Below are 21911 nucleotides of genomic sequence, written 5' to 3' on the forward strand. Positions count from 1 at the left end.
TCTCTGTGTTTTCATATATGAGAAGAAAACAGGGCTGGAGGGGAAGCTGACAGGATATAGCTTTTCTCTACTTTGTATTCTGGTATGTATTCCAGAGCTTTTCTCTGGTATGTATTCTTCCATGTTTATAAAGCTGATGGGATGTAGCAAAGGTGTTGCCACACTGCTTACATTCAGAGGGTTTGTTTTTCAATGTGAATAAAATGGCTTTGAAGGCAATAGGGAAAATGGAATAATTTGTGATAATTTAATACACTTAAAGAGTTACTCAGTTGGAAGTGGTGGTGTATGCCTTTAATTCCTGAGACTTGAGAGGCTGATTCTGAAGGATCAATGTTGGAGGCTAGCCTCAGCACCTTAGGAAGATCCTAAGAAATGCAGCAAGTCCCTGTCTCAAAATAAAAAGTAACTGGAATGTAGCTAAGTGGTAGAGCACAACCAGACTAAATCCCCAGAGTCTGTCTGTCTCTCTCTCTCTTTCTCACACACACACACACACACACACACACACACACACACACACACACATTTTCAGCAGTGTGAGTCCTTCCTTGTCTTTGAGGATGACATGAAATATTAATTTACCAGGTTTTACATTCAAAGGATTTTTCTCCAGTAACTTCCTACATGTATATGAGTGAAACAGTAATAACAGCAAAGTTTACCAATTGTTTTCATGCATACGTTTTCTCTGCAGTATCTGTTTTTAACGTGTGTGAAGCAGACAGGATGTGGCAATAGATTTTCCTCATTGTTGTTATTCATAGCGCTTTTCTCTGCTATGTATTCTTCCATGCCTGTGAAGCATAGGGGATGTAGCAAAGGCTTTGCCACACTGCTTACATTCATAGGGCTTCTCTCCAGTGTGCATTCTTCCATGAATCTGAAGGTAACTGGATCTAGAAAAGGCTTTGCCACACTGCTTACAATCATAAGGCTTCTGTCCAGTATGAGTTTTTTCATGTGAGTGAAGGTGACTGGATCTAGCAAAGGCTTTGCCACAGTGCTTACATTCATAGGGCTTCTCTCCAGTGTGCATTCTTCCATGAATCTGAAGGTAACTGGATGTAGCAAAGGCTTTGCCACACTGCTTACAATCATAGGGCTTCGCTCCAGTATGAGTTTTTTCATGTGAGTGAAGGTTAGAGGACTGAGTGAAGGCTTTCCCACACTGCTTACATTCATAGGGCTTCTCTCCAGTATGAGATCGTTCATGTTTCTGAAGGCCAGAGGCAGTAGTGAAGACTTTTCCACATTGTTGACATTCAGAGCATTTCTCTCTAGTATGTCTTCTTCCATGAATCTTTAGGTTACTAGATGTAGAAAAGACTTTTCCACACTGCTCACATTTATAGGGCTTCTCCCCAGTATGAGTTTTTTCATGTGACTGAAGGTAACTGAATGTAGCAAAGGCTTTGCCACACTGCTTACATTCATAGGGCTTTTCTCCAGTATGCATTCTTTCATGAATCTGAAGAGAACTGGATGTAGAAAAGGCTTTGCCACACTGCTTACATTCATAGGGCTTCTCTCCAATATGTATTCTTCCATGTCTGTGAAGATTAGTGGATCTAGCAAAGCCTTTGCCACACTGCTTACATGCATAGGGCTTCTCTCCAGTATGTACTATTCCATGTCTCTGAAGGTCACTGGACCTAGCAAAGGCTTTGCCACACTGCTTACATGCATAGGGCTTCTCTCCAGTATGAGTTCGTTCATGCTTCTGAAGGCAGGAGGCATTAGTAAAGGCTTTTCCACACTGTTGACATTCATAGGGCTTTTCTCTGGTGTGTATTCTTCCATGTATTTGAAGCTGATGAGATGTAGCAAAGGCTTTGCCACACTGCTTACATGCATAGGGCTTCTCTCCAGTATGAATTTTTTCATGTGAGTGAAGGCCAGAGGACTGAGTGAAGGCTTTTCCACACTGCTTACATCCATAGGGCTTCTCTCCAGTATGCATTCTCTGATGTATTCTAAGTAAACTAGGATAAGGAAAGTCTTTCCCACATACCTTACATTTGAAATGTTCATTCCCCATGTGCCTTTGAAGACTTGTGTATGAAATACAGGTCTGACTACCTCGTTTACATTCATACACTTTCTCTCCCGCATGAGTTCTTTCATGTCTTCTTAATAAAGAGGAGAAACAAAAGGCTTTCCCACATACCTCACATTGAAAACGTTTACATTCACTGTGTGTTCTCATGTGTCTTGGAACACCTGTGGGAGGAGACGAGGCCTCACCACATTGCTGATATTCATAGGGTTGACACCCAGTATGAGTATCTCCATGCCTTTGAATGTCACTGGAATGACTGATGACTTTCCCAGGTACTGTACATCCATAAGGTCCATCTTCAGTTTGTATTAACATTTGTGTGTGAACATTTTTGGGAGAAACCCGAAATTTCTTATATTGCTTAAATTCACATGGCTTCTCTTCACATTCCTCAGGCTTGTAGGATTTGTGTCCAGAGTGAGATTTGATCTGCCTATGAAGGAATGAAGGATATAAGAAGTCTTTTGCACACATAATGAAGTCACACGGATTTACTCTATTAAAATTTTTCTTTGTTCAATTAACGAATTGGAATGATTTGAAGGTTTCCCCAAATGCTTCTGTGCCTTGGAAGTTTACCATGACTTCTTTGAAGAAGTGACCAGCACATAACCAATGCTTGATTCATTCACAATTTTCTATTTATTGATAGACCTTTACATTACTACCAACATCAGGTAAAGGCTAAGTTTTCTGACTTGTTCAACTTGCCTAAAAATAAGAAAATTGAAAGCAAACAATCCTTTGCAACACAGCTTCTCTATGGCTATTATCCAAATAGTGATATTCACATATGCAATTTCATAGTACTTTTTGCATATCAAATACTTTGAAAAGACTGAATATCTGTTACAGCTAAGTATATATTTCTGGTAAAAAGCACTATAAGAATAAATACTTCTCAAATTATGCATACTTCTTTCATTGGTTTCCTTTAAATTTTACATGACAGTTCTCAGACCCCCTCATGGACTCCTCTTGTGAGTACAGTTACCTTACATTGCTCCCAGAGTTTTCAATCTGAACTTCAGTGGTCTTGTCTTCCCACTTGTTTCCTAAAATGAGAGAACAGAACAATCTTTATGAATATTTAGGAGCTAACAATGCTTTGCCAAATGATACATGCTATTTATGCTGCATTAATTCACCAACTGATTCCCTTTTCACCTTCTACATAAATGACCAAAATAAACATGAGTTCTCTATTTGATTAATTTTTAAAACATCATTATTACCTATAGAAGACATGTTTCTGAGGACTTCCAGCATCACATTTCTGTAAAGGTTCTTCTGGGAAGGATCCAGCAAAGCCCACTCCTCCTGGGTGAAGTTCACAGCCACATCCTCAAAGGTCACTGAGATCTAAAATATTCCACCAAATGTATAGGGGAGGCCAGGAGAGATTGACAGCATGAGAAATCTATACTCAACATGCATGATGTTCACATGATTCCCTGGCCTCTCGATTAATTCCACGATTTGGACCATCAAAACTTTACTGTACTCAACCTCTTCCAGGCATTCCAACACTAGAAATCGGCTACTCAGAACGCAAACATCATAGTGTTTTATACCTTTTCTTTGGTGAGTTCACAGGAAGTAAGATAGGCTCACAGATTACTCCTAACTTCTTTATTGGTTGCATCTCTATTACATGTCCTAGAAATGTGTTGTGCGGTACATAGCTAATATAAGCACTTTTGATAGTACTTATGTTTAGAAAAGAAAGGTGATGAGTAGGAAATTGCAGGAATCATGAAACTAAGATTCTGCCAATTACAGTGGCTCCCTGTACCTACAAAGTTAATATAGACAACATGGTATTTACTAATGTCTTGTTTCCTCTGAAAGTCTATTGTTCCATACTTAAAGAAATGCCTAGAACCAGCCCCCACCCACATTCTCTGGGCATGGGGTCACTAAGGATATTCCTTCACAGAAAACATTTAGACAACCTTTCACACAGGTTGTCACAATGCATTTTCTGGAGATTGACCTCATCCTCTGTGATTACACTGAGAACAACTAGAAGTTTGCAGGTGCTTTACTCCAGAACAAATGTAGTCAACTAGCTTAGTATTAAATGACCAAAACAAACATGAATTCTCTATTTGATTAATTTATTTATTAATACACACAACAATTTTATAATTTCCTGTGGTTACTGTCAAACCAGAAAGGGGTAAGTGAAAGATGGCACATGTCTTAGAAATAACTCAATGACCCAAAAATATCACCTTGTCCAAACAACAGCCTTACAAAGTTTTATAACTCTCAAAATAATCTTCATAATAACCAGCAGGCACGACTTTTCTAAGTCTCATGGGAACAATGAATGTCCAATGACTGTCAAACTCTTCTTAACAGCAGGCAGTTCACTACCATAATATATAGTCATGAGACACATACCAATGTTCTGCTCAAGGACATTTTGACCAAGGTTGGGCCACATATGCAATGGTTGTCTGTTGTGAAAGAGATTCATCATGCCTGTGGCAATGTTGTTGCAAAGAAACCTAAGGCAGAAGTTCTTCCAGAGTGTGGTAAAGCAACAAGTTTGTAGCCTAGATTCCTGAACTATCCCACACAGTCTGGGTGTGAAACAGGCCACCATTCATATCTGTAAGCATGCTTATGATGTCTTCACAGTGATGGAACAGGCAAAAAGAAAATGTCCCTGCCTCTGACAGAGAACCACACTCAAAAACCAAAAACATACCCCAGGGGCTGGGGTTGTGACTCAGTGGTAGAGCACCGAACTAGCACATGCAATACCGTGGGTTCAATCCTCAGCACCACATAAAAATAAATAACTAAAATAAAGGTATTGTGTCCAACTGCAAATTTAAAATAAGTATTTTTTTTTTAAAAATAGTCATTCCAACAGCTGGTGTGGTGGTGTGCACCTGTAATTTAGCCACTAGAAAGGTCAAGGGAGGTCAAGGCAGGGAAATTGCAAGTTGGAGGCCAGTCTCAGCAACTCAGCAAGACAATCAGAAATTTAGAGAGACTGGTCTTCACCAAAAATTAAAAAGGGGTCTGGGATTGTACTTGAGTGGCAGAGCACTTGCTAGCATGTTTGAGGTACTGGATATGATTTCAGCAACACAGAAAAATAAACAAATAAAATAAATATATTCTGTCCATCTACAACTATACAAAATATTAAAAAAAGAAAATAAAAAGAAATAATAAATACATAAGAAGAAGGGCTGAGAATGTGCTCAGTGGTCAAGTGCCTGTAGGTTTACTCCCCAGTAAAACACCTGCCCACCTCCAGAACACTGCTCACAAATTGAAATTCATTTCTGGAGGATAACTAAGCATGAACAAGTCCATGGCGTCAATCCCCACCACTCAAAAGTAAGCAAATAAATAAACAACAGTCTACAATACTAATTCTCTTGGACTGGAAAGTAGCTCGGTAGTAGAAAACTTGCCAAGCATGTATTGGGCCTTCCCTCAGATCAATCTCCAGCAGTCCTACACACACACACACACACACACACACACACACACACACACACATACACAAAAAAAATACACGTTATGACAGATAAAAATAATTATTATAATATAAAAGTTACACAATTAGAGGCATAAAATACAACAAAATCAATGAAAAGACAACACACTTTCTCACAAAGGAGATTGAATGTTCCCATAATCGACACTCTCTGAGAAAGCACTGAGAATTTCAGGAAATTCTGGAAATTTAGGGCATGGTTTACTGTATTTTGGGGGTAAACTTAAGGAAAACTACATCTAAAAATGGAAATAGTAGGGTTGGGATTCCAGCTCAGCAGTAGAGTGCTTGCCTAGCACATGAGAGGCCCTAGGTTTGATCCTCAGCACCACATAAAAATAAATAAATAGGTATTTTCTCCAACTACAGCAACAACAAAAAATACTTTTCAAAAAATTGGAAATAGTGCCCTATACCTAAGATCAGCCAAAACATTGTACACGACAGAGTAGAGAGAGCATTTATGTTGCACCCAAATTTCATAAGCCAAAAGGCCAGCTCCCAAAGGGGTGGCCCTACGAGGAGGCACTCAGGAGGAAACAGGAATCAGGTGACATACCGGGAGTGTTCTTGAAGGGATCGGCACCCTTATTTACACAGACATATGGCTCCTTTCCAGAAAACAAGTGTCATTTACTATTTCACTGATATTCAGTGATTAAATCATCATAATTGGGTACTTCAGGTATTGCCAAAATTGTCCTTAAAATTTACAATGAAGACAGGAGTGATGGTGCACACCTGTAACCCAGCGGTTCAGGAGTCTGAGTGCAGAGGCAATGTAGCAAGACTCTGTCTCAAAACAAAGAATCTAAAAGGGGCTGGTGGTTAAGCACCTCTGGGCTCTATTCCTGATACCAAAAAACCACACAGTTAACATGAACCTGCCAAGTCCAGACAACAACAGTGAAAAACTGTCATCCTTTTGTCAAATTCATCACCTTGTGAAGGACACAAACTAGTTTTCATGAAATCACATTCATAAATTTATCCACCATTATTTTTACAGAATTGGACTCAAATTCTTCAGCAAAAATGCAAGACAGAGTTTCTCTGGATCTTACATGGCATTTTGGAATCTAGAGTTGGATTTCAATTTGAAATCACGGAAAAGACAAGATTGAATCTTACAGACTTTCTATACATACTCAAGGGTAGCAAAAGGTAAATTAGGTAATTAAGACTTTTCTTTTTCTTTTTTTTCTTTCTTTTTTTTGGGGGGGTTGGTACCCCACGATTAAACCCAGAGACATTTTACTACTGAGCCACATCCCCAGTCATCCAGTCATTTGTATATTTTAGTTTGAGATGCAGTCTCACCAGGCTGCATAAGAGCTGGATAAGTTCCTAAGGCTGTCCTCAAATTTGCAACACTCCTGTATCAACCTCTGGAGCAAGAAGGATCACAGGTGAGCACCACTGTACCTGGCTGTAAGTTGGGATTTGTAACAATGGAAATGTAACTAAACTTTTTAAAATCCACTTCTCTCTTGCCTATTTAATAACAGTCCATCCCATTTGGTTCTCAATAAATAAACCTGGGCCTCAGATAAGTGAGCACATCATTTCAAAGTGATGCACAGAAAGCTTTGTGGCTGAGGGAGAATACATGTGTCAGGCTCAAGGGGCAGGGAAGGTCAATGACAGCAGGAACATACTACCTCCTGGTCTTGCTCCCTGAAAGCATCCAGGGTCATTGTCCCAGGGACCAAAGTAGCTGTCTAAATGAGGCCTGTTCCAGGAGATTCCTCAGCCCAGAGCCCCAGCAGCTTCCCTGAGAGGCTGCACTCCACATCTCAGGTTGTCCCCTAGGAGGAGCTGGCCCAGGGCCTGAAGTTCTGTTCACCCTGCAGGGCACAGAGCAGCTGTGGGCACTTTGTGGCAGCTCCAGGAGAGGATAGTAACTGAGGAAGGACATGGGACCCTGTGAAGTGTCCAAAGGGAAACTCTGCCCAAGAAATCTGACATGGTGTCTACACCTAAGGAAGGTAAGGAGAAGCACAAGATTTTTACAGCTGTGAACTCAAGTTCTCTATACAGTTGCATCTACATCAAAGAACCTTCAGAGTACTTGATTTGAGCTAACTAGACCACCATGAGGGTAGAAAGGCAGGGTTCTCTATGGAGAACAAAAATTATTTTGGGCTAACTTAAGCCCTTCAATAGCCAATCATCTTAATTTCTGTATCAGACCACAATCTCAAAATTTCTCAGATTATATCCCTAACCTTACCAGACATCTCCAAAATCTACCAGAGCTCAGAATGCAATAACAGACATACAGAAAAAATTTTATTTTTTCTGTACCCCAACAATCTGATGTTCCTACCAATGCAATTGGTTAATGCAGTGATACAGTTTCTTTTGTAAAGTTCATGTAGGCCAGATACAGTGGCACGCAACTGTAATCCCAGCAGCTTGAGAAGCTAAGGTAGGAGGATTGCTAAATTCAAAGGCAGCCTCAGCAACTTAGTGAGACCATAAGGAATTTAGTGAGATCATATGTGAAAATACTATATAAAAAGGGCTGGGGATGTAGCTCAGTGTTTAAGGATGTAGCCCTGCGTTCAATCCCTGGTATATTAAAAAAAAAAAGAAAAAAAGAAAAAAGAAAGAAAGAAAGAATTGATGTAATTATGTAATCTCTTCCAGGGAGGGACACACACATCATTCAGGGTAACTTGAATCCATGTACCTTATAATAGTCATTAATATTTGGGTTAAAATGAACTATTTTCTGCAGTTGGGGTTGTCAATGCCTTTAATCTCAACAGTTTTGGAAGCTGAGGCAGGAGGATCACAATTTTCAGGTCAGGCTGGGAAAAATACCCAGATCCTTTCTGAAAATCATATTGAAAAGAGCTGGGGGGCTGGGGATGTGGCTTAAGCGGTAACACGCTCGCCTGGCATGTATGCGGCCCAGGTTCGATCCTCAGTGCCACATACAAAGATGTCGTGTCCACTGAAAACAAAAAAATAAATATTAAAATTCTCTCTCACTCTCTCTTTCTCTCTCTCTCTCTCTGTCTTTGGAAAAAAAAAGACAGAAAAGAGCTGGGGATGAAGGACTGAAAATGATTCAGACATTATTGTACTGGCATCCCCTTTTTCACAGAAAATCTTAACTGGGTTTCTCCAGAAATCTTCACCATGGCTAATTTTAGGACTGTCAACAAAACAGTGTCCACCAAAAAGTTCAGTGTAGACAAACTTCCTATTTTTATGTTGCCCTATTTTACTGAGCCAGTAGTCTGAAAGAAATTAGCACTCCAAGTGCTGGACTCGAACTCCCCTTACTAGTTTTTTACACACTTGTATCCAGTATAGTAGTTTGTAGAAATGTGCAAACAAGGCCTCTGGCCTTGAGCTCGGCTTCACAAAGAACTTACCAACTAGGCTTCATGGAAACAGCTGGTGAGGGAGGAAAGAAAGGAGAGAAGAAGCTCTCCCCTTATCAGGTGCTGTCCTTGAAGGGTTATCTTGGTCAGAACAGAGAAAGAAAAAGCTGCTTTTATGTGTGTGATGTGACAACTTGACTACGGTGACTCCATTTTCTGAACTTAGCCATGACACACAAAAAAGTCATGACTGGGGCAGTTTGTATTCTTTTATTCATGAAAATCCCCCAAGAACACAGAATGATCTATGGTGCCAACTGGAGACTAACTGACCACAACTTTCAACCTTGCTTGCATTGCCTGAACCCCAAATGTCCCTTTTGTGGTTTTTGTGCTTAAATATGGAGCCAACTGAAGGCAGGGGCACCACTCTGACCATCTCATTCTTTTGAGAGCAGAGTGTCTGCCAAGAGCCAGCAATAAAGGCTTAACTGGAATGAGACTGTGTGGTCTGAGAGTTATTTGAAAGTCTCAGTATTACAATGTGAACTTCTGAGCAACTCCTCTTACACAATGAGTATAAAACCCTAAAACCACCTGAACTCAGGGTTCAGGGGATTGATTGATTGATTACAGCAAAAGCTGTGCCCTCTGAGACTGGCTGCAGCAAGATAAAACAGTTTCTGGCTATCTTCAGTGCCTTGCCTCCTTTGTCCCTACATCATTATTACCCTGTGTGCTTACGTGACTACATGACTGGGGTGACTCTACATCATGGACTATCAGAAAAAGGAGCAGTTATACTCTATTGATGAAGCCCACGATTCCATATCCCTGGGATCTATAAACAACCTCCTTATTCCCTTTAAGGCAGTTATTTTGACCAAACACAAGGAAGTGTTAAGTGATTATTCTTTCCCCTCAAGTATAATATTCACAAATAGAAAACAAATGCTTTCAAAATTGTCCTTCTTGCCAGGGACAGTGGCACAGGCTGTCATTCCAGATATGTGGGAGGCTGAAGCAGGAGGATCCCAAGTTAAGGCTGCGGAGGGAGGGAGGAAAGGAGGGAGGGAGGGAGGGAGGAAAGAAGGAAGAAAGATTCTTTCCAATATTTCACTAAGTGATAATGAAAATTAGCAGAAGGTGTCCATTTGGACCGAGTGGGAAGAACGAACGTCTGGCCGAGCTGTGAGGTGGAGGGAAGGTGACTTTTAGAAGGCAGGAGGCGCCTGCAATCTGGAGGACAAACAGCAGCCTCTGGAGGAGCTCCCCTGGGAGAAGGAAGGTGCATTTGTGGCCCTGCTTCCTCCACGTTGGGAAGAGTCGGTGTGGGCCACCAGTAGGGAGCAAAGGGGACACCAGGGACCTGAGCCACCCTTCAAAACCCAGGGAACCAGGGGACAGGGCCAACCGCCAAAGCGGACTCCACCACCCTCCTTAGCTCACCAACGTGCTGGGTCCCAAGGCAGGTGCTCACCCGGCACCTTCAATCCTGGACACATACTCACCATTTTTGGCTTCCGTGGTGAACTGGGGTTCTCTGAGGAACCTCCAATCACCCAAGATCCTGGGGTTCACAGGGAGCGAGAATCACCTGGTTCACTGAGGAGAGAACTCAGGCGCCAGAGAAGGAGTAGCCCAGTCGCTGAGGAAGAAAAGCCCGAGAGATTGCAGAAGCCCGCCCTTCCCCTCCCTCTGCGCACTGATTGGACAGTTCCCCCAGCATCCCGGATGGATGGCCTCCAGACCCGCCTCTGCATCGTGACTGACAGCTAACGTCATCCAATCACTGGCTGAAATTGGGTTAATGGCAGATTCTTGGCACCAGCCCTTTTCAGGCGGAGCTTCCCGCTGTGCTGGGAACTAATCCAGGTGGGAAGCCTTGGCTTAGCCTCTGGGATGGAGGTGCCATGTGGCTCTGCTGTATGTGTGCAACAGCCATAGAGTGCTCTCCCATCATGGTGGGGCCCTGGGTTTATCCTCAACACAAAAACAAACCATAGCTTCTGGGGGAGGCTGAGGCTGGAGGAGCCCAAGGTCAGTGAGACCCTCTCTTAAAATAAAATGAAAAAGGTGGGGATGTAGCTCAGAGGTCCAGGTCAAGCCCCACTGGGTTTATTCCCCAGTACCTCAAAGAAAATGAAAGAACTATATAACATATATATTGTTTTTTTCAGCTGATGCGACCTCAAGCAACTTAGAAAGACACAGTCTCCACATTTCTGAAACACTATTTAAAGATATCATATGTATGACCCATACATACTATCTAAAAATGAGAACAATTTGAAGACTATTTTAGTAATTCTCATCACCTCCTGGCCTCTGTTGCTTTGAGGAGGCAGCCTGAGCTATGAAAAAAAGCAATTGGGGTTGGCTCTGATGCTCAGGGTTCCATCCCCAGCAGAGAGGGTGGGGGAGGAAGGAAGGCAGTCCTCTAGGGCAGCAATGTGCGGTGGAAATAAAATGGGTGCCTCGTGCTTAGTGTAGATGTTCTACTTTGACTGTTAGGAAGTCTCATGCAGAGACCTGAGTCTAGGGATCCCACAGGTCTGGTCAGGTGTTTGCCCCAAAATCAAACAGAAAAGGTCATGATGCAAAGCAGGAAAGAAACGTTGACCAGTGCAGCTTCACCAGGAAGCCAAGGAAACCCTGTCCTTATGCTGTCTTCAGGTGCTGACAAGGACTTTGAGGTTTGTAGAAGGATAATCATAGGCATGTAAAGAAAGGGAAAAGTGTATGTAGGATTTAGTATTATCTGTTGGACTTAGGCTTCAGGCATCTGTGGGCTCATGTCTGTGAGCTCACACTCACTTGCCCGATTGACACATGTCCCTCTACTGCACAGACTGACCTCATTTTGTCTCTCAGGAGGAAGTTCCCCTCCAGTGTATTGTTTCCTTGTCAAGGATTCAGATGTACCAACATTTTCAAGCAAAGCCACAAGCCCTAGAAAGAACATACCCTCAGGCGCAGTTTCCGCAGCTCGACCCAGTTCCCCCTTCTGCTCGGGCTGAGCCCCCTCCTCCTGCTTGGCCCTCCACCTCCATCTGTGCCCCACCCCAGCACTGCTCTCCAGGCCAAGCAGAGAAGGCGCCCGGGGCTGGGTTTAGGTGATTCTGGGTCTCAGGACACCACCACTTCATTCCCAGGGGCCGTCGCTAGACCCCTCCCCGGGCCTGAGTGAGGCCTGACTTGCCGAGCGCCCCTCTGCTCTGGGGATCCCAAGGCTGCGGCTGGTGCTGCTGCAGGATCTTGTCCCCCAACCAGGGTCCACAATCCACCCCAAACTCTGCTGGCATCTCAGTCCTGGTTCCACCCGCGCTGCTGGCTAAATCCAATTAACCTGCAAACTCTGACCTGGGCGGTGCCCTTGGGGACAGGTTCTCCTTTCTGGCTGCCTAGTGAGTTTGTGGCTTCTGGAGCTTTTTAACTGGGTGGGGCTTGAGTACGGTGGTGGGGGGGTTTATTTTTTATTCCCACTGTTATACCAGATTCCTGGGTCCCCATACACCTCCAGGAGCCAAATCTGATGCAATCACACAGGAGTCTTCACTGCAAGCTCTAGCTGGATTCACAACCATTTCCAAGACAGCCGTCCCAGGGAGTGAGTCCTGGTTTTTTGTTCAGTGAGATTTTATAGGTTTGGGGGGAGATACTCTACATGACACAAAATCACACACAAATCTTTTCACACCATGGGAAAATCAAACAACAACCCTTAACATTGATTAGCACATTCCCTGGCAGGAACAAGTTGGGTAGGGGTGATTGGTGAGTTCAAGAGGTGGGGCCAAGAGGAGTTGCAAGAGTGTGCCCCGCCAAACTACATGGTTTCCTTACATGTTATGGATCACTGAGACTACTTGGGGAGAAGGGTCACCTGGCATTCCAGTTATTTTCCCTGTATTTTGCTGATTGGCTGTTGCTAGTGGTTTTCTATGGGTTTCAGGGTCAAGGTGTAGGCCAAAAACATGGTTTGGTCTTTCCAGGAAGTAGCATTGCTGAGTCAGAGACACCTGGCACTGCAGATCTCTATTATTAATAGACAAACAACTCAGCACATAGCTCTCTCCCTGCCTAGGAATGCTCTGTGGGTTTTCCAAGATCAAGAGTCACCCCTCCCTTGGACAGGTCCTGCTCTGAGGTAGAGGCTAGTTTTTCAAAAATGGAGTCACATCAGTTTCTCACCACCAAGAGTTTTGTGATGCGTAACCCGCCTCAGAGAATCAGTGAGTGTTCAGCTCTACCAGGCTCCGCCTTTGCAATCTCTAGGGTGCTTTACTCCAGGCTCCATGGATGCACTCAGGGCCTGGGGTATCTGCATGCTAAGCCATGGGGACACGAGGCCAAGTGTCTTCTTACTGGAGATCAGTGTGATGGTGCTCTCAGCAGGACCCTGGTTCTTCTGCTGCAACAGATAATCTGTTTTCAATATTCCAAATCAGTTCTGTATTTTTACCAAAAAAAAAAAAAAACTAGAGCTTCCTGTATTGCGAGGCTCCCCTAAATCCTTGGGGAGTGAATATTAATTGAAAATGCATGCAGGAGGCTTATCTGCCTCAAGTCAGAGTTGGAATCAGGAGAGGGTGCTGGAGGTGGAGGAAAGGTCTTTCTTTTAATTTGGAAATTTGAATATTCACGTTTCCATAGGCACTGGACTTACAGATGGGGTTACATCCAGAAATCCCAAATTCTGTACGTTCAGAATGCATTTCACAAATCTCACCTGCGAACATCCTAAATTAACAGCCCGGTGCATTTTCTGGGTTGTTTCTACTACATTTTTATTTTATTTATTTATTTATTTATTTATTATTATTATTATTATTATTATTATTATTATTATTTTTGGTACTAGAGATTCAACTCAGTGTGCTAAATCACAGAGTAACATGCCCAGCCTTTTTAATATCCTAATAGAGACAAGGTTTGCAGAGTTGCTCAGAGCCTCACTAAGTTGCTGAGACTGGCCTCCAAATTGCAATCTGCCTGTCACAGCCTCCCAAGCAGCTCGGATTATAGGCATACACCACTGCAGCAGACAAGACTATGTTTATTAAGGAGACCTTGGGTCCTCAGAAAGTAAGTATGTTGGGTGCTGGTGGGTAGAATATCAAATGTACTGAGCATGATCCTGGGTTACAAATGCTCTAGGGTCAGAGAGAGCTGCTTCCATGTGGAGAGGTATTTAAGGGAGGTTGCTTAGATAGGAGAAGTTGAGAAAGTTCGACACAGCACATAACAGAGAACATTGTTATCTAAAAACAGTTAAATCATAATGCAATAAAACATAAGCTCTACATTATGATTTCCAGCCTATTTTGATGCACAATGTCAATAATCATGTTGAAGTCAGGTGTAGTGGTGCACACCGGTAAATCTAGTGACTCAGGAGGCTGAAGAAAGAGGATTGCACCTTGGGAGTCAGGCTCAGCAACTTAGCAAGGCCCTAAACAACTTAGAGTCTGTCTCAAACTAAATCTAAAAATGGGTATGGAGCTCGGTGCTAAAGCACCCATGGTTCAATCCCTGGTACTACTACCTCTATTAATAATAATTTAAAAATATAATTTTGTTGATACATTTGCAGAATTGATACCTTGACACTTATGGGTTAAGAACTTGGAGCCTCTGTGGGGACTTGGGCTACAAAGCCAACAGTGTCAAGTGTGTGGTTGGGCCTGAAGGGGATGACCCAGCCCAGAGGATGCTGAAGATCTCAGAGATGATGAAGTGGGCTGGAGACAGGGGAAAGCGCTGGCCCAATATGCTGGCGTTCTGTTCCACAAAGCATGGGAGTTGGTAAGGAAGTAGGGCTCCTAGGGTTGGCCAGCTGCTATTTCTCTTCTTATCCCAAGATCCACTGAATTGATGTTGGATTTGGCCTTCAGGCAAAGGTGGAGGTGGCTACAGGTGGTGACTGACATGAGGTCATTGATAAGCAGTCAGGTTCTGTGGTCTACAAGCCTCAGCTTGGGTGTTTAGTTACAGCAGTCCAGGAAGACTAATACAGTGACACACCATCCCTCTGGCCATTGCAATGACCTGAGTATGGGACTCCCCCAAAAATTCTTATATTGAAATCTGTACCCGAAAAGTGATGGTGTTAAGAATTAAGGGCTTTGGGGAAGGGATGGGGTTCAGAGGGTGGAGCCTTTGTTGCTTCTGAAAGCCATAAGCAAGGATTTGATTTCTTGTCACGTGCCATGTCTTATCAGAGTCAGCTTGGTCCTGTGGGGCTTTCCTCTTCTACTCTTTCAAGTCTGTGCAATTTGGAAGCTCCTTCTGTTTGCAAAGTGGTCTCCTTCAGGATTGATCAGAGTCTTTTGTCTAAGCCTCTAATTGCAGGAAGTTCTGGTCTCTTTGCTGGGTGCTCAGAGTGGCCCCTGAGGGTGCATTTCATTCAGTGTGGATTGTGCATTGTGACTTTAAGTGCTGATGTGGGGAATCACTGGTCATCATGCAAAGAATGCCTGAGGACAGAATAAGGAGCTGTTTGGACCAAGCTCCAGCTCTTTCCACACAGTTGGTCACTGCCCTTGGTCTTCTGTGTCACACCAGCACAGGGTGAAAGGGCCATGGCAAGGCTGCAGCCATGTTTGCACAGGTTGTGCAGGATGCCCAGCTACTGGGGAAGGGGCTCAGCAACCACTGATGCTCCTTCATGGCCTGCTGGCCTCTGCCCATCCCCTTGTGGAACCAGGGCTCTGAATTGGTTGTAAGAATGAGGGTCTCCCAGGGGACTCTTCAGAGAACAAAGAGCAAAGACAGGGGTTGGGGATGTGGCTCAAGCAGTAGCATGCTTGCCTGGCATGCGTGTGGCCCAGGATCGATTCTCAGCACCACATACAAACAAAGATGTTGTGTCCGCCGATAACTAAAAAATAAATATTTAAAAAATTCTCTCTCTCTCTCTCTCTCTCTCTCTCTCTCTCTCTCTCTCTCTCTCTCTCTCTAAAAAAAAGAGCAAAGTCAGGTCAAGCTGGACCACTGGATCTCAAACCACAGCAGACCCCTCCCCGTTGGCAGACTCAGGAGTCCTCTGGCTCAAAGATCAGGGTCAGGAAATGCATGTTGCACAGGAAGGACAAGGATCATAGAGAGATGACTTAGGACAACAGTTTGAGTCAGCCACCTGTCATCAGGAGGTGAATAGCATTAGGGGCGGTGGCCCATGTGTGGGTGGGAAATAACCTGTTCTTCTACAGAGCAGAGAGAATGTGGCCTCCAATTAGATCCTACACAGATACATTTCACTACAATGAGACCTGAGAGTGTAACATCCAGAGAGCAGCTACTGCCTGAGGATCTACACCTCAGGAAGGAAAACCAACCCATCAGGATGTACCCTAGCCTGGAGTGATGTTAGTCTAAGAAGCCTGCTCTGACTTGGCGCCCCTCCACAAAAAAGGCACAGCCAATCAGATCCCAGCCCTGTCTGGTTCCTGGTTGACCCTGAGTCCCTTTAGCTCACATCTTCTTCCTTCACTATTCTCTTTCTTGAGAAACACAGCTTATTTTTAAAAGATTCTTAGAGATCAAAATTAGTTTAAAATTTTCTTTCACTCCAGTCAAAATGGCAGCTTTTAAAAACACAAAACACATTATGTGCTGGCAAGGATCTGGGGAAAATGAGACAGTCATATATTGATGAAAAAAGAGCAGGTTGGTGCAACCAATATGGATAACTCTATGGAGATTCCTTGTCAAACTGGGAATCGAGCCACCATTTGACCCAGGATTCCTCTCCGGAATTTATTTTTTTTAATTTTTTTTTTTAAGAGAGAGTGAGAGGGAGAGAGAGAGAGAATTTCAACATTTATTTTTTTTTAGTTACCGGCAGACACAACATCTTTGTTTTGTATGTGGTGCTGAGGATCAAACCCGGGCCGCATGCATGCCAGGCAGGTGCACTACCGCTTGAGCCACATCCCCAGCCCCCACTCTGGGGTTTATACACAAAGGATTTTAAAACATTATATTAGAGTGACACAGCCATACCAATGTTTATAGCAGCAAAATTTATAAGAGCTAATTTGTGAAACCAGGCTAGATGCTCTTCAAGATGAGAGGATTAAGAAACTGTGGTATGTTTATACACAATGGAATATTATTCAGCATAAAAAGAGAATAAAATTAGGACATTTGCAGATAGATGGGTGCAGATGGAGAATATTATGCTAAATGAAGTAAGCCAATTTCCCAAAAAAACAAAATTCAGATGTTTTTTTCTGATATAAGGATGCTGATCCACAATGGGGATGGTGAAGAGCATGGGAGGAATGGCAGAACTTTAGATAGGGCAAAGGGGATACATGAAAATGGAGGGGCATGGGGGTAAGAAAAATGGTGAAATAAAATGGGCATCATTACCCTAAGGACATGTGTAAAGACACAAATGGTGTGACACTACTTTATGTACAACCAGAGTCATAAAAATTTATACTCTATGTGAACTGGGAACTGAAATGCATTCTGCTGTGATATATAACAAAGCAGAAGGAATAAATAATTTTTAAAAATGTCCTGGGAACTTAAACTTGGAGGCTTTAAAAATATTTACTTTAGGCTCTGTGTAAATGACATTCTAGTTAGCTTCAATATTCTATTTTGAAAATTCCCTGATCCTTTCAGTTTATTGGAGAGAACCTGAAATCCACAGTACCTCTGGTCCTTTTGCCTCTCAACAATCTCATGGACAAATTGTCTTTCCTTGCACATTATGAATAGTAAAATATCTTGACAACCTTCCCATAATCTCAAAACTCCTTTAATATTGTCATGCCTGACTTCAGATGGTAAACACTTTGAACTGATTCCATTAATAATTTATTTCCTCTCTTTTCTACAAATATTATTGCTCAGTGTTCAATATCCTTTATAAATTTTTCTTCTATTTTCACTTTTTTCTGGTTGTAGTTTGTTTTTGAATATTTCCTCACTGTGATGATTTAGCCCTTCTGATTGGATTATAGGTTTCTTTGTCTACTACAGAGATACAGATGGGCAGAGTAGGTTTGCAAATGCTGGCATTCCAGGTTACAGTCACCTCCTGGATGGATAACTCAGGGTCAATGAGTTGGAGTTTTTAGAGAAAGAGCTTAGGTAAAGCCCCTTCCCAATTAGCCACAGCAAAAAGGGGTGGTCTAGTGACAAGGGCCCAATTTACCTGGGCCACGGCACTCTCGATGGTTACAGCTCTGCATAAAAGTAGAAAAAAACTTGCCCAGGAGAATTAGAACCACGATCCTGGCTTTCTCCAATATTTTTGTCCTGATGAATTAGTCCTTTTATATCACCCCATGTGATCCTGTGATATTTCTCTTTCTGGAGTCCTCATGCCGTCTTGAATTTTTGCTTCCTCTCTCCTTATATTGTGCAGCAGGCCATCATGTTGGGTAGACATCTAGGGTCAGATATGCCAGGCTGGGGCCCAGATTTGCTGTGGATTTTTTTCTGGGAAGACACAAGCAAACCGCCTATCTGACTTCATGAGTGGTGAAGGCTTCTACCAATAATTGGTGAAGGAGTCTTTATATTGTACTAAGTGTTAATGAAAAGGCCCAATCAAGGGGCCAATGTTTGAAGCTAGGTGTGCAGTCATCATCTTTAGGCACTGTTAATAAATTCAGAGTAAAGAGGATAGTCTCAAGAATACCATGGGGAGGGCTGGGGATGTGGCTCAAGTGGTAGCGTGCTCGCCTGGCACGCGTGCGGCCCGGGTTCAATTCTCAGCACCACGTACAAAACAAAGATGTTGTGTCCGCCGATAACTAAAAAATAAATATTAAAAATTTCTCTCTCTCTCTCTCTCTCTCTCTCTCCTCTCTCACTCTCTCTTTAAAAAAAAAAAGAATACCATGGGGAGACGGTGAGGAGGTGCTGTCTCCCTCCTTTTGTTTTCAAATGGCAGCCTTCAGCTCATTGTGGGCCCTTTTCACTATTCCTTGCTGCTGATGGCTGTAAGGAATACTAGTGGTATGTTTAATATTCCACTCTGCAAAGAAATCCTTAAAGGCCTTGCTGGTAAATGCGAGCCATTGTCTGGTTTTATTTGGAAAGGTTCTCTCTTGGGTGTAAAACAGTGCAAGAGGTGAGAACAGACTTGTGAGAAGCTGGTTTTCTTTCTTGTTCCTGAACACTTCTTTGTGAGAATCTATGAATACTGTTGATGAGTTTGTACTTAAATTTACATCCAGGAGTATACCTTAGAGGTGAAAAATTTGCCTCATAGTTGCACGTCTGTGGTTTGGATACTCAAAACTGCCAAATATCCATATGTGTGTGTGTGTGTGTGTGTGTGTGTGTGTGTGTTGCTTCTTTTTAAAGTTTAAAAACCTGGATGATATGAATTTCATTTATACTATGAATTACATATTATTAGAATATAAATTACTTTTGGAGAATTGTGAATTTTGCATAATAAAATTTTTATTTTTTAATGATTCATCAGAAATTTATACCAAAACTTTTCTAGTTAGAAATATTCTAGAAAACCTTGGGAAAATAATCTATTTTTCTCAAATTAAATATTTTTAAGATCATCTAGTAATATGTGCTAAGTGTGACTGAAAATCTTAGTGTATAAGTGCTCACTTTCCCTCACTCATTTCAGTAAATGTATGAGAAGTGGCAGGCAGAATGTAAAGAGTAATTTGACATACATTGTGGATATGCAAGGAGCAGTGGCTATGCAGAATGTTACTGGATTGTGTGCTGAGCATGGGGAAGATAGTAGTAGGCCCTCCATGTATCTAATGTGGCTCATCAGACTGAACCCTGGCCTGTCCATATTATATCTTACCTGCCCTCACCCTTGAACTCTGCTGGCAACTCTGAGTCCTCATTGATGTTCATTCGCTTAGCATTCAGCCTTCACAAAAAAGCATTAGTTTGAAATGTGACATCAAAAATGAAGAGTTTAATATTTCTAATGAGTTCTCTGCTGAATTCTGTAATGATTTCTCTAAATTGAAAGAAAGATAATTGATAATGGTTAAATTATACAATGTGGGGAAGAAAACACAAATTGTACTGCTTTTGATTAGATCCATTACTCAACAATTTTTTTCCTGTTTTGGATGTACATAAATTATAAATTAACAATATTAGAAGACAAATTTAATATATTGAAATTGTTATGCTGAATGCCAATCCAGGTAGACAATTTCCAATCTTGTTTCAGCAAGAGCAGGAAAAAAAATCTCCTCTATGATAGTACATTAGCAGAAAATACACACATTTATATGTAGTGGACAATACACAATTGAAGTCTTATTTCAAATTATACATGTTTATAAGACAATTTTCTACAGACCTGAAAAGTGTACTTATATTCTAGATTGTTTTTGTCTCTACATTCTAGGTGTGAAGTAATATTTTTATTTACTATGCATTGTTGAATGGACTTGTAGCTAAGTCCGGGGAAAGAGGCAGAAAGTTTATCTACATTATGCACAACAGACCCTCGGGGTTTATCTGCTCAGAGCCCCAACCCCTCTTTGTTCCTAAGGTTGTAGAAGATGGGGTTGAGCATTGGGGTGAGGTGGTAGAGAAGACAGCCAGAACCTTCTCCTCTCCTGAAGACCAGAGGGATCTTGGCTGTGGGTAAGTGTAAGCAAAGGGTGCCCAGTGAAGTGGGGTGCTGCAGGTGGAGTAGGCCTTTTCCTCTGCCCTGAGTGCATACAACACAGAGCAAGAAAGACTTGACCACAAGAAATGATTCCAGTTACTGCAAACATAAAAAAAAGGTGGTGCTCACAAACAGTGTGTTCTCCTGAAACCAGATGTTCATACAAACTAGGGCCAAAATCATGGGAACATAGCAGAAAAAAAATGATTGATGGCCCAAATCAGCAGTAAGAGATAGATATGGAGTGTATATGTGATGGGAGCACAGGAGTTGATAAAGCCCTTTTTAAAGACCTATTATCACAGGGCACTATAGCACATGCCTGTAATCCCTGTAATCCCTAAAGAGGGTGAGACAGGAGTATCACAAGTTCACAGCCAGCCTTGGCAAAAGTGAGGCACTTAGTAACTCAGTGAGACTCTGTCTCTCATTAAAATATAAAATTGGGCTGGGGATGTGGCTCAGTAAACAAGTGCCCCTAAATTAGATGCCCCCATCAAAAAATAAATAAATAAATAAATAGATAGATAAATAAATAAATAAATAAATAAAATTCCCAGTACCAAAACAAACAAATGAACAAATAACACAGATATCAGGAATAGTGTGTCTTCACTTATTAAAAAAAGAAAGGAGAAACTCTGAATTTCACATTCTCAAACTAGAAAAGCAAACGCCATCTTAGGGACACGTGAGGAGATGAAACTTACATCAATGAGGGACAGCCAACTAAGCAGGTAATAGAGGAACGTGTGCAGGAGGATATTCAAGTGGGTGAGAAGGATCATGGACAGGTTGTCAATTAGAGCCATTAGGAAGATGAGAGCAATGCAAATGAAGAAAAAAGACTAAATCCATATTTATATTTTTATTATTTGGTACTGGGGATTAAGCCCAGGGGTGCAAAATCACTGAGCAACATCTACACACCTTTTAATTTTTATTTTGACACTGGGTCTTGCTATGTTGTTTAAGGCCTCACTAAGGTGATGAGCAAAACTTTGTCATCCTCCTCCCTCAGCCTCCTGGTCCACTGGAGTTCTAAGTGTGTGACACTGTGCCCAACAAGACTAACTCTCTATGATGGAAAAAATTCCAACAAGATAAAATCAATGGACACTTGATCATAATTTCCCACAGAGCTTTATTAGGGTTCACCTTGGTATGAGAAACAAGAATCAGTGTGTTGAGTAATGATTATTAAGTCAATTTGGAAAATTTCTTTCTGCAATCAGGATGTATGTTATTCATTAAATATGTGCATCTTAAATTAAGTACCAGTTTTTTTATTTGTCAAAAAGAAATCTCATGTTCTTCTTTAAAAATTAATATTTTCTGAGACTAATT

At 42.0% G+C, this 21911-nt stretch overlaps 1 protein-coding gene across 1 annotated transcript; it reads right to left on the minus strand.

The window, feature by feature from the left end:
• Nucleotides 1-67: 67 nt before the first annotated feature.
• Nucleotides 68-19789, minus strand: LOC143639738 (uncharacterized). Its single transcript, XM_077107777.1, has 7 exons — nucleotides 19737-19789; nucleotides 18102-18132; nucleotides 3298-3424; nucleotides 3057-3117; nucleotides 2100-2213; nucleotides 773-2045; nucleotides 68-184 (listed from the first exon to the last, which is right to left on the minus strand). Exons 1-7 carry the CDS (start codon nucleotides 19787-19789, stop codon nucleotides 68-70), a joined length of 1776 nt encoding a protein of 591 aa, XP_076963892.1.
• Between the last annotated feature and the right edge of the window lie 2122 nt (nucleotides 19790-21911).

Source organism: Callospermophilus lateralis, chromosome Y (genome assembly GCF_048772815.1).
Source record: "Callospermophilus lateralis isolate mCalLat2 chromosome Y, mCalLat2.hap1, whole genome shotgun sequence".
In the NCBI taxonomy this organism is placed as follows: domain Eukaryota; kingdom Metazoa; phylum Chordata; class Mammalia; order Rodentia; family Sciuridae; genus Callospermophilus; species Callospermophilus lateralis.

What these genes read in the sequence shown, in the direction of transcription:
- LOC143639738 (XM_077107777.1), bottom strand. Translation starts at nt 19,789, where the DNA reads ATGAACATCAATGAGGACTCAGAGTTGCCAGCAGAGTTCAAGGGTGAG. An exon ending in ACTCATGCGGGAGAGAAAGT is followed by an intron (nt 2,046 to 2,099) that starts GTATGAATGTAA and finishes AAGTCTTCAAAG; the next exon opens with GCACATGGGGAATGAACATT. An exon ending in GAAGAATACATAGCAGAGAA is followed by an intron (nt 185 to 772) that starts AAGCGCTATGAA and finishes ACATTGAAAAAC; the next exon opens with AAACCCTCTGAATGTAAGCA.